The sequence below is a fragment of the Crinia signifera genome, chromosome 4 (assembly GCF_055691185.1).
Source record: "Crinia signifera chromosome 4, ASM5569118v1, whole genome shotgun sequence".
Taxonomy (NCBI): Eukaryota; Metazoa; Chordata; class Amphibia; order Anura; family Myobatrachidae; genus Crinia; species Crinia signifera.
In genome coordinates this window covers 113,742,932-113,764,753 of record NC_139220.1, presented here as the reverse complement: position 1 = coordinate 113,764,753, position 21,822 = coordinate 113,742,932, and the positions used below count along the sequence as shown (strand labels likewise).

The 21,822-nt window shown below is 47.3% G+C and overlaps 1 protein-coding gene across 2 annotated transcripts in view; it reads right to left on the bottom strand.

Moving 5' to 3' along the window:
- The window catches only part of LOC146074318 (stabilin-2-like), a 324,893-nt gene that overhangs the window by 62,890 nt on the left and 240,181 nt on the right, over positions 1–21,822 (bottom strand). For both annotated transcript variants that reach the window (XM_083182261.1, XM_083182263.1), the window contains exons 49-52: positions 15,188–15,322; positions 14,358–14,417; positions 13,647–13,823; positions 11,011–11,100 (exon numbers count right to left, since the gene is read on the bottom strand). In XM_083182261.1, coding sequence (XP_083038387.1) covers positions 11,011–11,100; positions 13,647–13,823; positions 14,358–14,417; positions 15,188–15,322 — 462 coding nt within the window. The remainder of the gene's footprint in view (positions 1–11,010; positions 11,101–13,646; positions 13,824–14,357; positions 14,418–15,187; positions 15,323–21,822) is intronic.

Genomic DNA, 21,822 nt, shown 5'->3' with positions numbered 1-21,822 from the left:
CCATGAAATGATTTCTCTCCCGTTCGGAATTAAAACTCAGTGAAAACTAAATTTTATTTCAGCAGGAGATGGGCAAAAAGGGAATGCATATCGTTTTTCATGAGGGCACCCATAAAATGCTGGGCGCTTCCCTGCTCCGACCGGTTGTCCACCCCGCCCGCCCCCTTTGGAGCAAATGGCTCAGTGAAAGCCAAAGCCGTTTGTTCCCAAGATCTGCATATGCGCAAATACGCACATGCGCAGACCCCCACCACCATCAGAGTGCAACCGAATTCGGCCCCTTCCAAATGGGTCTGAATTAGGTTCCTATTCTATTATCAAGATATAAAATTGATCTGTTCTCAATCTATAAAAAGACTGTAGACTTCCACCAAATCAAGAACATTTAATGTGGGGCCAGTGTACAAATAGAGAAAACATGGGTATTAAATCTGAAAGTAGAAAAGCTATTGAGGTAAGCTGTGACAGTCCACACTGAGCCATATCCTATGGGCAGGCCTATGTCTCGCATTGGTTGTTTAGAAAAGGACAGATATGTAATTAACATAGAATCCAATTTTTTTATTTTGGAATCTGGGGTTCTCAGATACCTGTTCTTGGGTTGGCCACAAGCACTCATATACTGTAATGTGGAAAGAAATTACGGTACTTGTTTCCTAGCACGGCCACAATCGCGGGCATCGCGGGTAATTTTTAGTGGCCTGCGATGCGACCGATGCGATGCCCGCGATTTCCCATTGAAATGCATTGAAAAAAGTCAAAATCGCGTCGGTCGCATCGCATGCGGCTAAAAAAGCCTTAAATGGTCCAGACGCGATGCCCGCGATTTCCCATAGGGAACAATGTTAAATACCTCAATTTACCCAAATCAACATAGGAAACAATGGTAAATGGCCCAGAAACCCCCCAAAACACCACTGAACAGTGAAATGGCCCCCCAAAATTAGTTAACGCCACCCCACGATCAACGTGAACTCGAAGCGTGGCGAGCGCAGCGCTCACCACACTATTCTATTCTCAACTCCACGCCGACGTGGATAGTAGGGGTATGAAAAGGTCGGAGGACGCGTACCGCTGCGCTCGCCATGCTTCGGGTTCACGTTGATCGTGGGGTGGCGTTAAGTAATTTTGGGGGGCCATTTCACTGTTCAGGGGTGTTTTTGGGGGTTTCTGGACCATTTACCATTGTTCCCTATGTTGATTTGGGAAAATTGAGGCATTTAACATTGTTCCCTATGGGAAATCGCGGGCATCGCGGCGGTCGCATCGCATGCGATTTTTTGGTCCGCATGCGATGCGACCGACGCGATTTTTTTACCTGCGCTGCCCCAGATCATGATCGGTGTGGCCGTGCTAGGAAACAAGTACCGAAATTACTCTTATGGGGCCTACAAACAGGACAATTTCAGGGCATTTTCTCAGCGATCTGACTAGATCACTTAGAAAATGCCCCTACATCGCTCTGTGTGTAGGGGCCATAGCATTAGCAATGTGCATTGCTATCGCCTGATGATTAATATCCAGCATGCAGGATTAATCTAGTTATATCGCCGTTCAGGGCCAGTGTTCTCAGTGAAGAGCACTGGCCCTGACAGATCGCTCAGCACACATAGCTGGCACATCGCTGCGCAGCACTGGGTGATCTTGCTGAGCGATCTACATTGCTCAGATCGCTCAGCAAAAGCTCACCATGTGAAGGCCCCATAAGAACACTGCCTGGACTTACACTCTCTTAGAAGGCACTTTATAGACCAGGTGATCATATAATACAACAAATGCAAGTATGATCCCATAATCACCATATCAGTTTGACCAGCAGACACCCCTCATCAGAGGCGTAGGGAGGGCGGAGCCACCGGAGCTTATGCTCCGGGCGCCGATTGGTGGAATGGCGCCGCCGGCCCGCCCACCCCCCGCCTCCGCAAATCATCCATGGTATGCACTAACGTAACGGCGTCAGCGTGTGCCGGCGCCTGTCCTCTGCCCTGCTGCTGCTGCTGCTGCTCGGTCCGGCTTCCGGGCAGCGCAGCCAGCAGCACTCCAGACTCCTCTCCTGGAGGAGAAGGATTTCTGCTGCCGCCCTGTCAGTGGCGCAAGTCAGCTTACCGCTAGGCTGGCTGCTGACTCCTCATGCTGTTAGCCGCGTGGTTGGAGCTGCTGCCATTCGGGCAGGGGCTGTCCCCTCTCCAGTCACTGCCACTGGTAGGTACCACACTGCTGTCACTCCTGTCACTGGCGCCGGTGCTACAGTGCTTCTGGCAGGCACTGCATTGTTAACAGTCAGGGCAGATCATGTCGCTGCCACCTGCTTCTGCTTGGTGGGGGGTGGGGTCTTGTCACTGCCGTCAGGGCTGGAAGACTCCACGCTGCTGCCGGCCTGGGGGGGCTGTCACTGTGGCCGGTGCTAAAGTGTCGTCAGCATGAACCGCGCTGCTGCTGCTCGGGTTACAGCGTCTTATATAGCGCAGCAGATTCCGTTACAGCGTCTTATATAGCGCAGCAGATTCCGTTACAGCGTCTTATATAGCACAGCAGATTCCGTTACAGCGTCTTATATAGCGCAGCAGATTCCGTTACAGTGTCTTATATAGCGCAGCAGATTCCGTTACAGCGTCTTATATAGCGCAGCAGATTCCGTTACAGCGTCTTATATAGCGCAGCAGATTCCGTTACCGTGTCTTATATAGCGCAGCAGATTCCGTTACAGTGTCTTATACAGCGCAGCAGATTTAGTTACAGCGTCTTATATAGCGCAGCAGATTCCGTTACAGCGTCTTATATAGCGCAGCAGATTTCGTTACAGTGTCTTATATAGCGCAGCAGATTCCGTTACAGCGTCTTATATAGCGCAGTAGATTCTGTTACAGCGTCTTATATAGCGCAGCAGATTCCGTTACAGTAGCTTATATAGCGCAGCAGATTCTGTTACAGCGTCTTATATAGCGCAGCAGATTCAGTTACAGTGTCTTATATAGCGCAGCATATTCTGTTACAGTGTCTTATATAGCGCAGTGTTATATAGCGCAGCGGATTCCGTTACAGTGTGTTATACAGCGCAGCAGATTCCGTTACAGTGTGTTATATAGCGCAGCAGATTCCTTTACAGTGTCTTATATAGCGCAGCAGATTCCGTTACAGTGTCTTATTTAGCGCAGCAGATTCTGTTACAGTGTCTTATATAGCGCAGCAGATTCCGTTACAGCGTCTTATATAGCGCAGTGTGTTATATAGCGCAGCGGATTCCGTTACAGTGTCTTATACAGCGCAGCAGATTCCGTTACAGTGTCTTATATAGCGCAGCAGATTCCGTTACAGTGTCTTATATAGCGCAGCAGATTCCGTTACTGCGTCTTATGTAGCGCAGCAGATTACGTTACAGTGTCTTATATAGTGCAGTGTGTTATATAGCACAGCGGATTCCGTTACAGTGTCTTATACAGCGCAGCAGATTCCGTTACAGTGTCTTATATAGTGCAGTAGATTCCGTTACAGTGTCTTCCTATAGATTGTAAGCTTGCAGCAGGGCCCTCCTACCTCCAAGTCTGTCTGTTGTGACACAGTTTGTTTTATCACTGTCTGCTATTGTAAAGCACAATGGAATCTGCTGCGCTATATAAGAAACTGTAAATAAATAAATATAGCGCAGTAGATTCCGTTAGTGTCTTATATAGCGCAGCAGATTCCGTTACAGTGTCCTATATAGTGCAGTAGATTCCGTTACAGTGTCTTATATAGTGCAGTAGATTCCTTTACAGTGTCTTATATAGTGCAGTAGATTCGGTGACAGTGTCTTATATAGCGCATCAGATTATGTTACAGTGTCTTATATAGTGCAGCAGATTCCGTTACAGCGTCTTATATAGCGCAGCAGATTCCGTTACAGTGTCTTATATAGCGCAGCAGATTCCGTTACAGCGTCTTATATATTTCAAATGTAACATTCCAACACATGTGAGCCGGGGGGGGGGGGGGGGGGGCGCAAAATATGCCCTTGCTCCGGGCACCATGGCACCTAGCTACACCGCTGCCCCTCATCGCCTTGACAATCAGGAAAAACTCATAGCCCCATAATTTTTCTGTCATGATTTCTTAAAAAGTAGAAAAAAGTAAAATAGCCGAATTGGGCATTTGTGCAGACGGTGGATGGAGCACCCATCTGTCACAATTCCCTCTGGCAAGCCTGGTTAATACTGTTTTCAGGTTGAATGGTTTAGTTAATTCTGAAAAGGTTCACACCTGATTGGATTAGCCAGCACCTGCAAGTCCGGTATCTACTTTGCTTGTATCACCTGCTTTACCTGTGTGTGCGTACAATGCCAATCTTCACCTCTATTATTCCCTGATTGATTTCCAAGTATGATTCTGCCTTCTGAGCAATGTCAGTGTCACAAACCGTGGGTCTCAGCCCCGTCTGAGACCACGTCCATTACCTTCCCGGTGGTCAGCGTTGAGAGTAAGGCCTCTGGTCGCTGTCAGTGTCTGGCGAGATGTCCCATGTTTGGCTGGTGCTGACCCGTGTAATCGACATGCCGGCACGCTGGACTCCACGCGTCATGGGCGCCGCCATGACACATGCGCTCAGCTGACCAGAAGGTCCAATCCCGCTGCTCAGCCAAGGTAACCTCTGACCCACACACCTGCATACCTCTCAGGTATGCTCACTCTTTCCCTGTACTGATTGGTGCTGCTGCAGCTAGCCAATCAGTACTCAGCGAGGGGGATATATTCCGGCCTCCAACCCTCAGTCATTGCCTTGAATTTGTGTTCATCTGACCTCAGTACCTCCTGTGTTCAGCTGTTTCCAAAGGCTCCTGGTTATCCGGTCTCCCCGTGTACCTCTCGCAGTTCCTGCAGCTACTACCTGGTTTGTCATCCCCAGAAGACTCCTGCCATTCCACTCTGCAGTCGAGTAACTATTCCTGTTACCATCCTCACCTGGCATACCATCTCCAGAAGCCTCCTGCAGTTACCACCGTGCAGTTGAGTGATCCCATCGACCCTGCTGTCGACATCAGTGTTGACACTTTCACACTGTGCCTCCCAGAGACTGTCCCACCTACCAGTGTCTCCAGTGTCGCTGTTACCATCTCCTATACTCTCAGCCTACGTCCAGAGGGCCAGGGCAGAGGGCCGCGACCTGCCTGTCAGACGCAGCTAAGTCCATATCCCCTTGCGGGGGTCCCTGGTGAATACCGCTGGCAGGTTAGACTCCGCGCCTCTGTTTGTGGTCTCCGCCAACACTCTGGTACGCAAGGCCTTGCCCCTGTGCATGTCATACATCAGGCCTCCAGCCTTCCGATACACAGCGCCCTCCACTGGTCCACCACGTTCAGAGTCGGGAACACAACAGACCCCAGACCTGACAGTAAATTCAAGGCCGATGGACTCGGCTCAAGACCCAAGTGTGTGACCAGCGGTTCTCCAAAATGTTGCTGCCAGAATGGAGACCCAAGAAGCCACTCAGCAGCAGGTGATTAAATTCTTACAGGATGTGTCCAGTAGGTTGGACATCCTGCAACAGTCCCTGTCGACTTCTGTGTCAACCTCTCCCGGAGGATCAGCAACACCAGCTCTACCTTCTCGTCTCCAACTGCCAGCACCCACCAAATACGATGGTGACCCCAAGACCTGCAGAGGGTTTATCAACCAGTGCCAAATTCAGTTCGAATTGATCCCCCATAACTTTCCTACGGCCAGAATTAAAATTGCATATATGGTGTCCTTATTGACTGGTCCTGCCCTAAAGTGGGTATCACCCTTATGGGAGAGAGCAGATCCTCTGCTGGCAGACTATGACCAATTCATCCAGACCTTTCGCCGCATATTCGACTTGCCAGGTCGACCCGTGTCAGCAGCTACCGACATCCTCCAGATCAAGCAAGGACCCCGCCCCATGGGGCAGTATGTAATCCACTTTCAAACTCTTGCGTCTGAATTACAGTGGAACAATGAAGCCCTGACAGCTGCCTTCTGGTTAGGATTCTCTGACCGGATTAAAGAGGAGTTGGCATCTCGCGATCTTCCTGACCAATTGGAAGATCTTATATCTGTATGTGTCAAGATTGATCTACGTCTTCGTGAGAGAGGACTAGAAAAACACAAGAAGTTAATTCCCAAAGTTTCTCCCAAGATTCGTTCTGAGTCTCCTACGCGTGAAGAACCAATGCAAGTGGGTAGATCACGACTGACTCCCGAAGAACGTACCCGTAGGCAGCGCAATCGTTTGTGCATATATTGTGCTGCTCCTAGTCATTTCATTAACAATTGTCCCGAACGTTCGGGAAACGACCGAGCCTAACCTGTAAGGGAGGAGTCAGGTTGGGTCAAGTGGTGAAATCTCCTCCAGAATATGACTTTGTTTTGCCCGTATCTTTGGATACCCCTGCCGGTGCCCATTCCAGCACCGCCTTGGCAGATTCCGGTTCAGCCGGGAATTTTATTTCTCAAGACCTGGTTACTAAACTGAAGATTCCAATGGAACCGTTAGTTCCACACCTAGCGGTTACAGCAGTTGACGGCAGCAGAATCCCAGGCAGTGAGGTTCGTTTCTGTACCAGCCTCCTCACCCTTAGAGTCGGCATGCTGCATCAGGAGCAGATCAAATTTCTCGTCATTCCCAAATCTTCTTATGAAATCGTCCTCGGTCTTCCCTGGTTTCGTCTTCATAATCCCAACATCAATTGGAAGACGTTACAGATCGAGCAATGGAGTTCTCATTGCCAACAGCAGTGTATCAAGCCAGTGGTACCCACTCGTTCAGCCAATGTAAAAATTCTTCCTGGGCTCCCTGAAGTCTACAGTGAATTCGCTGATGTGTTCTGCGAGCAGTCTGCTGATACTCTTCCTCCTCATCGTAATTGGGACTGTAAAATTGATCTTCTCCCAGAGAAATTCTCTCCTAAAGGTCGAACTTATCCATTGTCTGTTCCTGAGTCCCAAGTCATGTCTGCGTACATACAGGAGAATCTTCAGAAAGGCTTCATCCGGCGCTCAAGTTCCCCAGCAGGCGCAGGTTTCTTTTTTGTAAAGAAAAAAGATGGAGGCCTTCGCCCGTGCATCGATTACCGAGGTTTAAACAATATCACAGTCAAGAACAGTTACCCGCTTCCTTTAATTACCGAACTTTTTGACCGAGTGAGAGGTGCCCGAGTCTTCACCAAATTGGATCTCCGTGGGGCATACAATTTGATAAGAATTCGTGAAGGTGACGAGTGGAAGACCGCATTTAACACCCGGGATGGTCATTACGAGTACCTGGTAATGCCTTTCGGCCTCTGTAATGCCCCAGCAGTATTCCAGCAATTTGTAAATGAGGTCTTCAGGGACATGCTCTACGTTTGTCTTGTGGTATACCTCGATGACATCCTCATTTTTTCAAAAGACTTATCCTCTCATCGAACCCAGGTCAAGGAAGTATTGTCTCGTCTTCGCCGAAACAAACTGTATGGCAAGATTTCCAAATGTACCTTTGAAGTTCCTTCAGTGCTCTTCCTGGGTTACATCATTTCTGGTTTTGACTAACGTATGGATCCAGAGAAGTTGGAGGCTATTAATGGGTGGTCACAACCCACTTCCCTCAAAGCAGTCCAACGCTTTATAGGGTTTTCCAACTACTACAGGAAATTCATTCGAGGCTTCTCCACGCTGATTGCACCCATCACCGCACTCACCAAGAAAGGGGCTAATCCAGCCAGCTGGCCTCTAGAAGCCATCGCAGCCTTCCAGTTTTTAAAACAAGCCTTTGTCACTGCTCCTATCCTGTCCCAGCCCAATGTCGACAAACCCTTTTTTCTTGAGGTAGATGCCTCTCACATAGGAGTAGGTGCTGTACTATCCCAAAAGAACAGTGATGAAAAACTCCACCCCTGTGGGTTCTTCTCTCACAAGTTTCTTCCAGCAGAAAGAAATTACTCCATTGGAGACCAAGAATTACTGGCCATCAAACTATCCCTCGAAGAATGGAGATATCTTTTAGAAGGTGCCAAGTTCCCCGTGACGATCTTCACAGATCATAAAAACCTGTTATACCTCCAGTCTGCCCAGTGTATGAATCCTCGACAGGCTCGTTGGTCCTTGTTTTTCTCTCGTTTCTCTTTCAAGTTGTTATACCGTCCAGGCACTCAGACTGTGAAAGCTGATGCTTTATCTCGTTCCATGCAAGAAGATTCTGACCTGCAGGAGCGTCGGCCCATTCTTGACCCCATCGCTTTTGCTCCCACACAAGTGTCGCCTGTGCCTCCTCCTGGTAAAATCTTCGTCCCCACTGAACTGCGTCAGAAGCTACTCTCCTGGGCACACAAGTCGTTATTCTCTGGGCATCCTGGCGCCCAGGGGACATTAAAAATTCTTCAGAGATCCTATTGGTGGCCGCAGATTGGCAAGGAAGTAAAAGAGTTTGTGGCCTCATGTCCAGAGTGTGCACAGCACAAAGTGTCCCGACAAGCTCCAGCCGGCCAGCTCCATCCTCTGTCCATTCCATCTCGTCCCTGGACTCACATTTCAATGGACTTTATCTGCGACTTACCCAAATCTCAAGAGTATAACACCATATGGGTAATAGTTGACAGATTTTCCAAGATAGCCCGATTCATCCCATTGCCCGGGCTACCGTCCGCTCCCAGTCTGGCTCAGCTGTTTGTACAACATATTTTCAAAAGTCATGGCTTGCCTAATGAAATTGTGTCCGATCGTGGGGTACAATTTGTAGCACGGTTTTGGAGAGCCCTGTCTGATGCATTCCAAATTAAATTAAAGTTTTCTTCAGGCTATCATCCCCAGTCCAACGGTCAGACAGAAAGGGTGAACCAGGATCTGGAGACCTTCTTACGTCTTTATGTATCATCCTCTCAAGATGACTGGTCGAGACTCCTCCCATGGGCAGAATTTGCTCATAACTTCAGGTACCACACTACCACTGGTCATTCCCCTTTCTTTACAGTCTATGGACAACATCCCCGGGCCCCCAATTTTGAAGCTTTACCTGCGATAGATGTACCTGCAGCCGCAGCAGCCGTTAACCATTTCTCTCAAATCTGGCGAGAGGTTCATTCCAACATCAAGAAAGCTTCAGCAAGGTACAAATTCTTTGCAGATCGCAAGAGAAGAGCTGTTCCTGAGTTGCGTCCAGGGGATAGAGTTTGGCTTTCTACACAGAATCTCAGACTGAGAGTTCCCTCTATGAAATTTGCTCCCAGATTTATCGGTCCTTACACTGTTCTACAAAAGTTCAATCCTGTGGCATATAAATTGAAGTTACCCAAATCTTTACGCATTCCCAACTCATTCCACATCTCTTTGTTACGTCCTCTCATCCTGAATCGCTTCCATACTTCTTCACCATCACTACCCAAAGTTCGAACCAGCAGGGGAGTAGAATTCGAGATAAACAAAATCATTGATTCTCGTTGGAGGTATGGGCGTCTCCAGTACCTCATTGATTGGAGAGGATATGGTCCTGAGGAGAGGAGTTGGGCAGATGCAGAAGATGTGCATGCCCCCCGTTTACTCAAAATGTTCCATGAAGAGAACCCGTCCAAGCCTAAAGGGTGTTCGGTGCCCACCCTAAAAGGGGGGGTACTGTCACAAACCGTGGGTCTCAGCCCCGTCTGAGACCACGTCCATTACCTTCCCGGTGGTCAGCGTTGAGAGTAAGGCCTCTGGTCGCTGTCAGTGTCTGGCGAGATGTCCCATGTTTGGCTGGTGCTGACCCGTGTAATCGACATGCCGGCATGCTGGACTCCGCGCGTCATGGGCGCCGCCATGACACATGCGCTCAGCTGACCAGAAGGTCCAATCCCGCTGCTCAGCCAGGGTAACCTCTGACCCACACACCTGCATACCTCTCAGGTATGCTCACTCTTTCCCTGTACTGATTGGTGCTGCTGCAGCTAGCCAATCAGTACTCAGCGAGGGGGATATATTCCGGCCTCCAACCCTCAGTCATTGCCTTGAATTTGTGTTCATCTGACCTCAGTACCTCCTGTGTTCAGCTGTTTCCAAAGGCTCCTGGTTATCCGGTCTCCCCGTGTACCTCTCGCAGTTCCTGCAGCTACTACCTGGTTTGTCATCCCCAGAAGACTCCTGCCATTCCACTCTGCAGTCGAGTAACTATTCCTGTTACCATCCTCACCTGGCATACCATCTCCAGAAGCCTCCTGCAGTTACCACCGTGCAGTTGAGTGATCCCATCGACCCTGCTGTCGACATCAGTGTTGACACTTTCACACTGTTCCTCCCAGAGACTGTCCCACCTACCAGTGTCTCCAGTGTCGCTGTTACCATCTCCTATACTCTCAGCCTACGTCCAGAGGGCCAGGGCAGAGGGCCACGACCTGCCTGTCAGACGCAGCTAAGTCCATATCCCCTTGCGGGGGTCCCTGGTGAATACCGCTGGCAGGTTAGACTCCGCGCCTCTGTTTGTGGTCTCCGCCAACACTCTGGTACGCAAGGCCTTGCCCCTGTGCATGTCATACATCAGGCCTCCAGCCTTCCGATACACAGCGCCCTCCACTGGTCCACCACGGTCAGAGTCGGGAACACAACATACCCCAGACCTGACAGTCAGATCTTGTTGTGAGTAATTGGCCAAGGTGCAAAAAATATAATTTGGACCCCCCTTCTAAACTCCAACCCAAGTTCACAATGTGCCACACAGCAGTGAGCCTCAACTGGCTTTCATGCTTAAATCTATTGCGGTTAGATCCCTGTACCTGTAGTTCCTAGCAGTTTTCCAAGTTGAACCTTTCCTTCAGTACAGTATGGATCTGTTTCCTCCCTATATCCTAATGCATGGTCAGTATTAGCTGAGACCTGAGCTGTCACGCTGCACCACTAGCACCTGGCACTCTCCCCCACACCTCAGGTTGGGGTTCGGGCAAGTTCTAGTGTCCGGACAATTTCATGTTTTCTGCCTGGATGCTCCAGTTACATTATGCAATTTATTCTATTTTACTTAGTATGAGAACTCTGCAATTCTAAAATATAAGATATGGTAAAATACAAGCTGCTTACAATAGAATCCTTGTCTGCACATTTTATATTGACATCAGAGCCTTGAAGAGTCTTTATCGATCCCATAGAAAGGAGGCCATAAGCAGAAATCTAGAATGATAAAAAAAATTCTATTTTAATACAAGTGACAAAACAACAAAATGCAATTCACAAAAAAGGCCCAAATTCTAGTTGACTCGGACAGATGCGTATTTCGGACGGCCACCGAGTGTTCTTAGCCCCGCCTACCGTACAGATCACTCACACCATCCGAATGTATTAAGACACTGAGCGAATGGACCGCGAGTGGATGTTTCATGCAAACACCTCCCCCATCTTCGGGAACCTCCTCCATTCTCCGATGGTCGCCAACCATCGAATGATGGACTGAGCGGTCAGGCACTCGGACATTTCTCTGTGCGAAAGAAGGGATATGGGCGGGCAGCTAGCATCTGGCTATGTCAGCTGTCCGCCCCCCACATGTTCGTCACGGCCTGATTACCATACGTACGCCCAACGTTTTCAAGGTAACGCCCATGAAACGCGGGTACATACGCATATGGTAATGAGCCCAAACAGCCCTTCATGCCCCTCTCCACCCCTTGCTTGGATGGTTCCGTACAATCCTTTTCTGCACGGAATTCACGGCGTGTTCGAATGTGCGAGGCATTCACACATGCGCAGAAACGCCTCTGCACATGTGCAAACACAATACATCGGCCGTCGGACCGAACAAGCAGCCGTCCAACTCAATCAGAATAAGGGCCATATGCTGAAGATAGATATGGGAAAACAGAGATATTGTAGCAAGGTACTGAATAATGGTGCCCATACACAGGTCCAATTTGGATTGATTTCACCTGATTCAACTGATTGGGCCGATATATCGGGTAAAATCGGGCCAAATTGAAGGTATTTGACATGTGATTGGATCCGATGCTAATGTGCAGCACATAAGATCAATCAGAATTCTACCATCAGCGACACATCGCGAGTGCTTTCTTAGCATTCATGATGTATCGCATCCGATAAGGACCATAGTGAGTGCCCCGCTGGCAGTGGCACACACCTATATTCTGCAGGGGAAGTGCTGGACAGGAGAGGAGCTCTCCCCGCTCTTCATCCTCTGCTGCTGGCTGCTGTGTCACCCAAAGCAGCGTCGCTGCTCACCCAACGCTGTGTTGCCACCCCCTGCCGGCCCTTGTTTTAGCAATTTCCAGAATGTGAGCACAGTTTAAGGGCTTGCACAAGCGTGCAGCCATGTGCGTGCAAGCGCAAATTTGCAACCTTCTCGATTCTCGATTCGCTATCGAATTAGGCCCATTGTGCGTTACTCGGAATCTTGCCCTAAGGGCTTACCCAGGTCATACTATTAGTCAGAATGAATTTTCTGAACCAAAGTTTTTACCACAGTACATCACAGCAATGCAGAAATCACTAATTTTTTATTACATTTAGTTTTTTAGTAAATCTAAATAAATTACAACATTTAATGTAATTTACTGCAGCTAATTGATTCGCCAAGGGACTATACAATTAGCACTGATACCCGGCATTTATCGGGGATCATGATTCTTGTGCCTCAGGTATGTGAAGCATAATCCCAGTTAAAGAGCCCTTATAAACCTGATAACATATAGGATCTGGATACTTTCCCAGATCCCTTTTGTTATTGCTCGAAAATGGGAATTCTGGATACCACCCAGCACAGGATAAGGGCCCCCAGCGTGCAAAGTGCCTCTCAGCAAAGCGATTGCAATTCAATTGCAATCACATCATGAAACTAGGCATTATGGGTAGCCCCCTGCCCTCACTACTGGCTGCACCACCGCCATATTTTGGGTCACAGCAGCTGCTTGCGATCTCACACAGACATTTCTGGGTAGTAACAGGGGATTGGTGTGGCAACAAGTTGCAGACAGGTTATGGGTATAAAAGGGACACCGGCGACCTTTGAGAGTCAGACATTATGATGGCCAGGCCCAGAGGCGTAACTCTGGGAGACAATGGAGTCATCTGCCTCCAGGCTCCTGCTCCCAAGGGGGCACCTCTCCTCCCTGCCTGTTTGAATCAGTTAATTGAGAGCCATCAATGTCACTTTTGGGGCTGACTCCCTGTCCTAACATTATTTTTGCAAGTGTCACACCCTGTATTAGAACCCATGACATGTCTTACTGTAGACAGACACCTTACTGATTGAGATTTTGGGGGGCACAATATTTACCTTGCCATGGCCAACTGGGAAGAACTTATGCTACTGGCCAGGCCATTGGTCTGACGATAATTCCTCTAAGTACGCAGACCCTGGAATTACGCTGCAGCAAATGGGCATCTTAATAAATAGGACACCCATCAGCTTTGGCATTACAATGATCATGTACAGCCTACATGTCATACCCCATGCTCAGTGCATTAATGATCCAGTGGTTCATTGATTCTTATATGTCTTTGTTCCTGGGCAAATATTGCAGCAGTCATCAGTACAATTTATAAATGGACCTCAATACAATTTAGGGTAATACACATTCCTATACATTGTAGGGTCACTAATTAATCCCCATAGCATGTACTGGTATACAAGTCACGTCTTGCCAAAGGAAATATATCTATTTTCGTTTTCAATAGATTCTCATACTAAGGAAACATTTACCACTTACCTTGGCATCCCTAATGATGTGATACTTTAAGTATTGCGCAAGCTTCTCTTTGTTTTGACTATTGTATAGAAAGTCATTTTGTTCCTTGGTTAAGTTCTGAATGGCCTGGTCTGTTGGTAGGAAGAGGGTGACTGGTCGGTGTACAGGATCATCTATGAGAGTCATTAGATCTGCATCCTGCAAATAAATAGTGGAGACTGATAATGAAACAGGTCACATTACACCATGGGGGTCATTCAGAAAACTGATGTTTTTTTTACTGCGCATGAGCATATTTGTTTATGCGCTTGTGTAGGGTCCCTTGGCGAATGGACTTGGTGTAGGTGAAGAGTTTGCATTACTCCCAACTTAGGATCAGCTCCAAGTTCCCAAAGGTGTGTACACATGGTGCGATTTGGCGGTACCCACTATGCGATACGATACGATACATCATCACAATATGAGTCGTGATCTATATAATATCATAGGCCGCATATTGTGTGCCCAGCTTTAAGGTAGAGTGACAAAGGATAGGTTCAGCAATGTTCCGGTGTCACTGCTATCACTGTTGGAAAAGGACTAATGTGCATATTTATACATTTTACAAAAACAAAATACTGTCGTATTGCATTATGCAATCATCAAGAATATCCTATAATTTGCAAACTACTGATTTATTAAAAGCAAAGAGCTAAATAAAAATAAATTAGTCACCAATAGTTAATAATGTACCTGTATTAATTTGATCATTGTACTGTATCCATTCGATTTTGCAACTGTTTTTAAATTATCCTGGAGAAAAAAAAGCAGACATGCATTTTGATGTGACATAATATCCAACATACAGTTTGAAAACCACTTCACTATATGGAGCACTATAAAGAATCGTATCTCGAAGACCTTCCTATTTAATAAAGTGATGAAGAGATTTACTGCACTGCACTAATGGAAGCAGCAGTTAAAGGGCCTGAATTACAGCTTTAGAAAATTGTAATTGTTTTAGAATGTGTTAATGTTTACTCTATAGTCATTTTCACCATTAACTACTATCATAGTTGGATCATCGTATATTACACTGAACTATCTGCAACCAGAAAGGTGAATACATGATTGTTAATTACTTTTAATTACACCCTGACAACATTCCCAGAACACTTGCTTCTTTTGTCAGACATGTTTTCTCCACTTTCTGGACTTGGGGCTCTTTATAGCATAATGCTGGATACACACTTTGAGATTATTTGGGTTATTCCATTATCCGCACGGTTTACCCTGCAACTATTTGTTGGAAAAAAATCCCTAAGGCTCAGAGAAAGGCTGTTTTATGAAAAAAAAATTCCTATGCCGAAAAATTGGAATTCACACTCAGAACCCCACTAACTACACATAAACTGCAAGTTCATTTGAATAAATTGTGGGAATCAATCTGTTTTCCAGTCTTTGGGAGCAAATGGTCAATTGTCATTTGCTCCCATACAGATTTACATTCCTACGAGAAAGATTGGACAGATAATCCTATAGTGTGTACCCACTATTACAACATAAATAATACCAATCCTTACCACTGCTTTCTCCGATCTCTCCTGCATTTTCTTGGGAACAAGTACTTTATCAATGAAATGCACAACTCCATTTGTCAATAGTATCATTTCTTCATCAGATATGACATTTGTATCTTCATTCAAAACCACAGTGTTCTGTAATGGAAATGAACATGTCATGTATTCAGCAGGACAAATTAGGATATACACAATAGAGTGAGTTTTATCTACACATTATTAAACACATAAAGGCCGTGTAAAAAAGGATTTTCATTGTATCAGTATCGCAGTAAAACTACTAGTTATACAATTTCACTTTTAGTGGAGGATTTCTACACTTAATGTACATAAAAAATGTTGGTACTTGTTTCCTAGAACGGCTACACTGATGTTGATCGGGTTGGTCGCATCGCATCGATCGCATCGCATCGCATGCGACCAAATCGCATGCGATGCGATGGTCCCCATTTTTACATTGATTGAAATGTGAATAGGGTCCCTGGGACCCGATTTTACATTGGATTCAATGTAAAAGTATCCCCAGACCCCAATTTTAACCCCCTCAACAGCACCCCACGATTGACGCCAACCCGAAGCATGGCGAGCCCGCGAAGGGCAGCGATACGCGTCCTCTGACCTTTTCATACCCCTACTATCCACGTCGGCGTGGAGTTGAGAATATAAAGTGTGGCGAGCGCAGCAAGCCACCGAGCCCGAAGCGTGGCAAGCGCAGCGAGCCCTGCGAGGGGACACGTATAACTTCACAGGTATATGCGTCCCCTCGCGGGGCTCGTCGCGCAGTAGTGTCCCTCACAAAATGCCCTAGTATTGCCCTCCATAGTCAGCACTGCATTGCACAGCATGCCAGCCCTCCCTTAGTCAGCTCCACATTGCACTGCCAGCCCCCCTCCCCCATAGTCAGCACCCTCCCCATACACAGGGCCACATTGCACTGCCAGCCCCCCTCCCCCATAGTCAGCACCCTCCCCATACACAGTGGCGTCACTAGACAGGTGCGGTGGGTGCAGCCCGCACCGGGTGTCACCAGTTAGTGTGGTGACACCAACATCAGCCGTGCTGCCGGCCCGCCACCGCTTCCATGCAGAGGTGAGAGAGAAGACAGAGTGCATTTCGCATCTCTCCTTCCCCTCACTATCCGCCGCTTCAGAGAGGAGGGGAGGAGAGTGCTCAGCACGGGGCGCATATTTCCTAGTTCCGGGTTCGCTCAGTGGTAGCTCCGCACTTACTTTACCTCCTGCCGGGCTGCCGCTGTGTAGCGGTTCCTCGCTTGGCGGCAGGAGGTCAGATAGTGACCTCCTGCCGCCAAGTGATGAAGCGCTTCCCGACGGCGGAGTGGCAGGAGGTCACTATCTGACCTCCTGCCGCCAAGTGAGGAACAGCACACAGCAGCACTTGCCTTCCCCAGCGCTAGAAATCGCGCTTTATTCCTCCCTCCTTCCCTCATGACATGCCGTCAACTCCACTGCTCCTCCCAATCATCTCCCTGCATCTAGTAATCGATGTTTCATTTTAAAACTGTGTCTGCCTCCAGCCTGCATTCCAACTGATGTATAATGGGCATCATGTGTGTGGCATATGTTTAATGGGCATCAAGGTGTGGGGCATATGTGTAATGGGCATCAAGGTGTGGGGCATATGTGTAATGGGCATCAAGGTGTGGGGCATATGTGTAATGGGCATCAAGGTGTGGGGCATATGTGTAATGGGCATCACGGTGTGTGGCATATGTATAATGGGGCATCACGATATGTGGCATATGTATAATGGGGCATCACGGTGTGCGTCATATGTATAATGGGCATCACGGGGTGCGGCATATGTATAATGGAGCATCACATTGTGGGGCATATGTATAATGGACATCATGTGTGTGGCATATGTATAATGGGCATCATGTGTGTGGCATATGTATAATGAGCATCCAGGTGTGGGGCATATGTATAATGGAGCATCACGGTGCGGATCATATTTATAATGGGCATCACAGTATGCGGCATAGGTATAATGGGCATCATGGACTGCACTTTTGGGGTCATGTGTATCTGGCACTGCACTATTGGGGGCATACTGTATGTGTATCACACCTCCATTTTCCATGGCCGCACCCCATGTGGCTACAGCTCTTAGAGAGCTGACCATGCCCTCATAGAGGAAAAAATGGGGGATGTAGCCTCGCAGGAGTTCCACGGTAGTAGGTGAACCCTCTAATTTTGGGCGTGTGCCTTCGGCACGCGCAGATGTCTCCTCTCCTCTGCCTCCAGTGTTGGGAGGTATGTTTGTGACATATTGGACATTGCAGTGTGTGGCATATTGTGTCTGGGGTATTGCAGTGTGTGGTATAATGTGTCTGGGGCATTATGGTGTGTATTTTTTCTGATATTATGCAGATTTTAATTTTTTTTTTAATTTAGTAGCTCTTCAAGCGGTTTATTTTGTTGCGAGTAGCTCCCGCCCCAAAAAAGGTTGGAGACCACTGTCCTAGTCCTTCCCCTTCATTATGTCTATGAGTCTGTCCCTGTCTGGGCCTTAAGCCAATCAGAGCTTGCAGGCCGGCTTCTGATTGGCTGCAGGACCGTGAGCCAATCAGAGCTTGCGGGCGGGCAGCCAATCAAGAGCCAGCCCGCAAGATATAATTGACTGACAGGGAAAGACTCATAGACATAGTGAGGGGGAAGGAGATATGCGCCCTGCGATGAGCGCTCCCCGCCCCTCTGAAGCGGCGTGGCGGCTGCAGGAGACAGGACAGCAGGCCAGGGGGACACCGGACTGGGGTGTGGGCAGGAGGGGCATGTAACCCCCCCCCCCACCCAGCAGCAGCAGCAGATGGAGACAGCAACAATGGTGAGTTGCTGGTGGGAAATTCTGGCACTGTGGGGCATTTGTGTTTCTGGCACTGTGGGGGCATATCTGGAACTGTGGGGGCATATGTGTATTTGGCACTGTGGGGGCTTATGTATCTCTGGCACTGTGGGGGCATACAGTATGTGTATCTGGCACTGTGGGGGCATATGTTTAATGGACATCACATTGTGCGGTGTAATGGGCATCATTGCATGGGGCGTAATGGGCATTATGGTGTGGGGAGCATTGGGTAATTGCCATCACAGTGTGGGGTGTAATGGGTATCAAGGTGTGCGGCATAATGTGTAATTAGCATCACAGAGTGCGGTGTATCATGTAATTAGCATTGCGTTGTGGGGCGTAATGTGTAACTGGCATCACGTGTGCGGCATTATGTTGGCATTACGTCATGTGTAATGGGTATAGTTTGCTAAAATGTGCAATCTGCAGGTACACAATACAATCATGGTACAGGCCACGCCCCCTTCTGATAGGCCACACCCCCAATTTTTCGGCACGCCTCCGGTGCGCACAAGCATCCACTCTCCATCTTCCAGAAAGTTGGTGGAGGGGGGGGGGGGGAGTGTGTGTGTGTGTGACACCATGAGTTCCTACACCGGGTGACACCAACCCTAGTGACGCCACACACAGGCCCACATTGCATTGCCAGCCCCTCCTCCCCCATAGTCAGCACCCTCCCCATACACAGGGCCACATGGTACTTGTGTAGTTTCACTCCGTCTCTGAAACTTGGCAGCCTGCCAGAAGCTCTGTTTAACTGTGCGCGTGCCGCTCTAGCTGTAAGCTACGTATTGTCAGCTTACGTTATCAGCGTAGCGCCGGGCAGCAGCAGCAGCGCGCTGCTCAGGCGCTGACAGGTCACTGTGGTACTTGTAGTTCCACAGTGAAATAGGCAGCCCTGCGCACCGCTGACAATGGGGGCATGTAATAGTGGACACCCCGGGCACACCGCTGACATGCCGGGGCTTCTAAACTACACACCCCGGCACACCGCTATCAAAGGGGGATAGTGGCAATACCACTATCCACGCCAACCCGAAGCGTGGCGAGCGGCGGCGGTACGCGTCCTACGACCTTTTCATACCCCCACTATCCACGTCGGCGTGGAGTTGAGAATAGAAAGTGTGGCGAGCGCAGCGAGCCACCGAGCCCGAAGCGTGGCGAGCACAGCGAGCCCCGCGAGGGGACGCGGACACCTGTGAAGCCTGCGAGGGGACGCGTATACCACTTGCCTTAGTGTCCCTTGCAGAGGTCTCCTTCAGAGGGCTGCTGCTGGCGGCGGCTGTCTTAACAGCCAAGGAGCAGGCAGGGACAGGTGCGCGGCTGCCGGTGGTTGTCACACTCTCTCCACTCTCCTGGCTGTCTGAAAGGGCATGGGCAGGATGGGTGCGCGGCGTCAGGAAGTACACAATGCGCACAGTCCCGCCTGCCCCAGTCAGCACATCCACCTCCGCTACGTCCCACTGCTAAGGGGACATCGCGCGGAAGGATTGCCGTATTTTCCGGATAGTAAATGTCAAAAATAAGTGTATTTCTGGATACAAATACAGAAAAACTGTGGTAGCACAGGAGATTGTGCAGAGAAAGACGTTACGCTATATGAGTGCACACTGTAAAGAAATTCTAGTTTTCACTTATATTCACTGTATTGACATGATGAGTTCAGTCAAATTTAACTTTTAATAAATTATCTTTAAAAGGTTCCCCTTTGTCTTAATTCCTTTTATTTCTTGTAGGAACAGAAGGGGATTATTACTTTATAGGTGAAATAAAGAGTTTAAAATCATGTACATATAGACATGGTGCTCATACAAAGAAATGAGATAGTGTGAAGAATAAAGTGTTAAAAAAGAAATCAGAGCCCGTTGTCTGCTGCACTGTATTTGATTATTGGGAGTATCTTTTGGGTCTGTTGTGTCTGTGCACTGTTGCCTAGATTGGCTTGCAGCCCAATTTGTTACTCTCAATGTATCTTATGTATCTTATGTATCTTATGTGCGGATAAATGCTAGTTAACGATTTTTACCCGTGTAGTTGGAATCCGACAGGTGGCGCTGCTCTCACCTGCGCCGCTGTATCACCTGTTTCTCACCGGAGTTCTCCTGGCAGCTTGGAGGACGTGATGACGTATAGCTTGGTCTGTATTTTCTCCCAATAGAATTGTGCTGGTAATAGTAGATACGGGAGATATAACAGGATCCAGGCAAATAATTTTTCTTCTGAATTGAAGGCTGTAGGCTGGGTGAACCTCTAACGCGTTTCGCCCTATCAGAGGGCTTTTTCAAAGAGTGATATTAGTTTGCTCAGTGTGGCTTTTTATACCCAGCTACAAATTGATTTTCCAATTTCATTGGATAAGAGAATGACACAGGTGTGTCTGGTCATTTTAACCTCTTATATGCTTTTTCTTCCGCAATCTACAGGGCTTTCTAAGTCACATTATAGACATTAATATAAATATAAATAATACAGACATATTTCTACATATAATTATAAAAAGCAAGTATAAATAGTAATAATAATAGTAATAACTCTCAATTTTTGTTTCTTTTTCCTTTTTCTTTCTAAAAGAAAAAAATCATCAATTAAATTGTCCCATGTTGGACTCGAACTTAGCACTTTCGTGATCTCTAAACTGACTCCCTATCTGTTGTGCCACTAGAGTAGGAACATTTTTTCTTTATTTTCCATGGGCCTAGATGTCTCATTTATTTTTCATCTATTTTTCATTTAGCGGTATTCTTTCGTAACTTCGTCATCTTCTAATTTTTATATTCACATATAGGTAGTTATCCATTCATGTACCCATCTTTTTTATCAAAATACTATTCATTACATCAACATCTTTAGGTATTCCTTTATGTTTATTTTAAGGTTTCCTACCAGAAATGACTTGCACTTCCCCGTCTGGGTAGGTGCTAGTAGTAACTTTTACTCCGATGTTCAGGTGCTTTAATTGTGGATATGACAACCTGTATTGCTGGATATTATCCCTTGTTTATTTTGGGATTATTTTTCCTTTAAGCAAAGATTTGCACTTCCATATTTGGGTGAATAATATCCTATGTGATTTGTGTTTTCACCATAGACGTATGTTTTTTATCTTCACACTTTTTTATTTATTATGTGTGGGTTCACAGGTTGATTTTTTCAAATTGTTCGATTCACAGCATATATATTTGTGTTATTTTTGCGATTTAGGATGCAGTTCTGGTGTTTTTTCGTTTCTGTGTGTAGTTTTTACTGGTACGCTTTTTGGTAGGGGTGTGGTAGCTTGCCTTCCCCTGTTTGCGTGGGTGCTACTGCTTTGATACCTATGGGTATATTCCCTTATTTATTTTAGGTTTTTTTTCCAATAGGAGTCTGTTAGCACTGTGAATGCTGAGACTAATTTCCTAAATATACACACAAATTTGATTTTATTCAAATAGCACACTGATTTATATATGCGTTCACTTGGTAGATTCTCCCAGCTCAGATGAGCATCAGCACTGTTTTTCCTCCACACACACCTTAAGTGAAAGTCTGCTGACACTGTGAATGCTGAAACTAATTTCCCAAATATACACACAAATTTGATTTTATTCAAATAACACACTGATTTATATATGCGTTCACTAGATAGATTCTCCCAGCTCAGATGAGCATCAACACTGTTTCTCCTCCACACACACCTTAAGTACTCTCTTCATTTACATTGTATACATTTGTATCATTATTAGCAGCTAGAGGTCGGGCTCTGATAGCTCGACGCGCGTTTCACCTAATGAGGC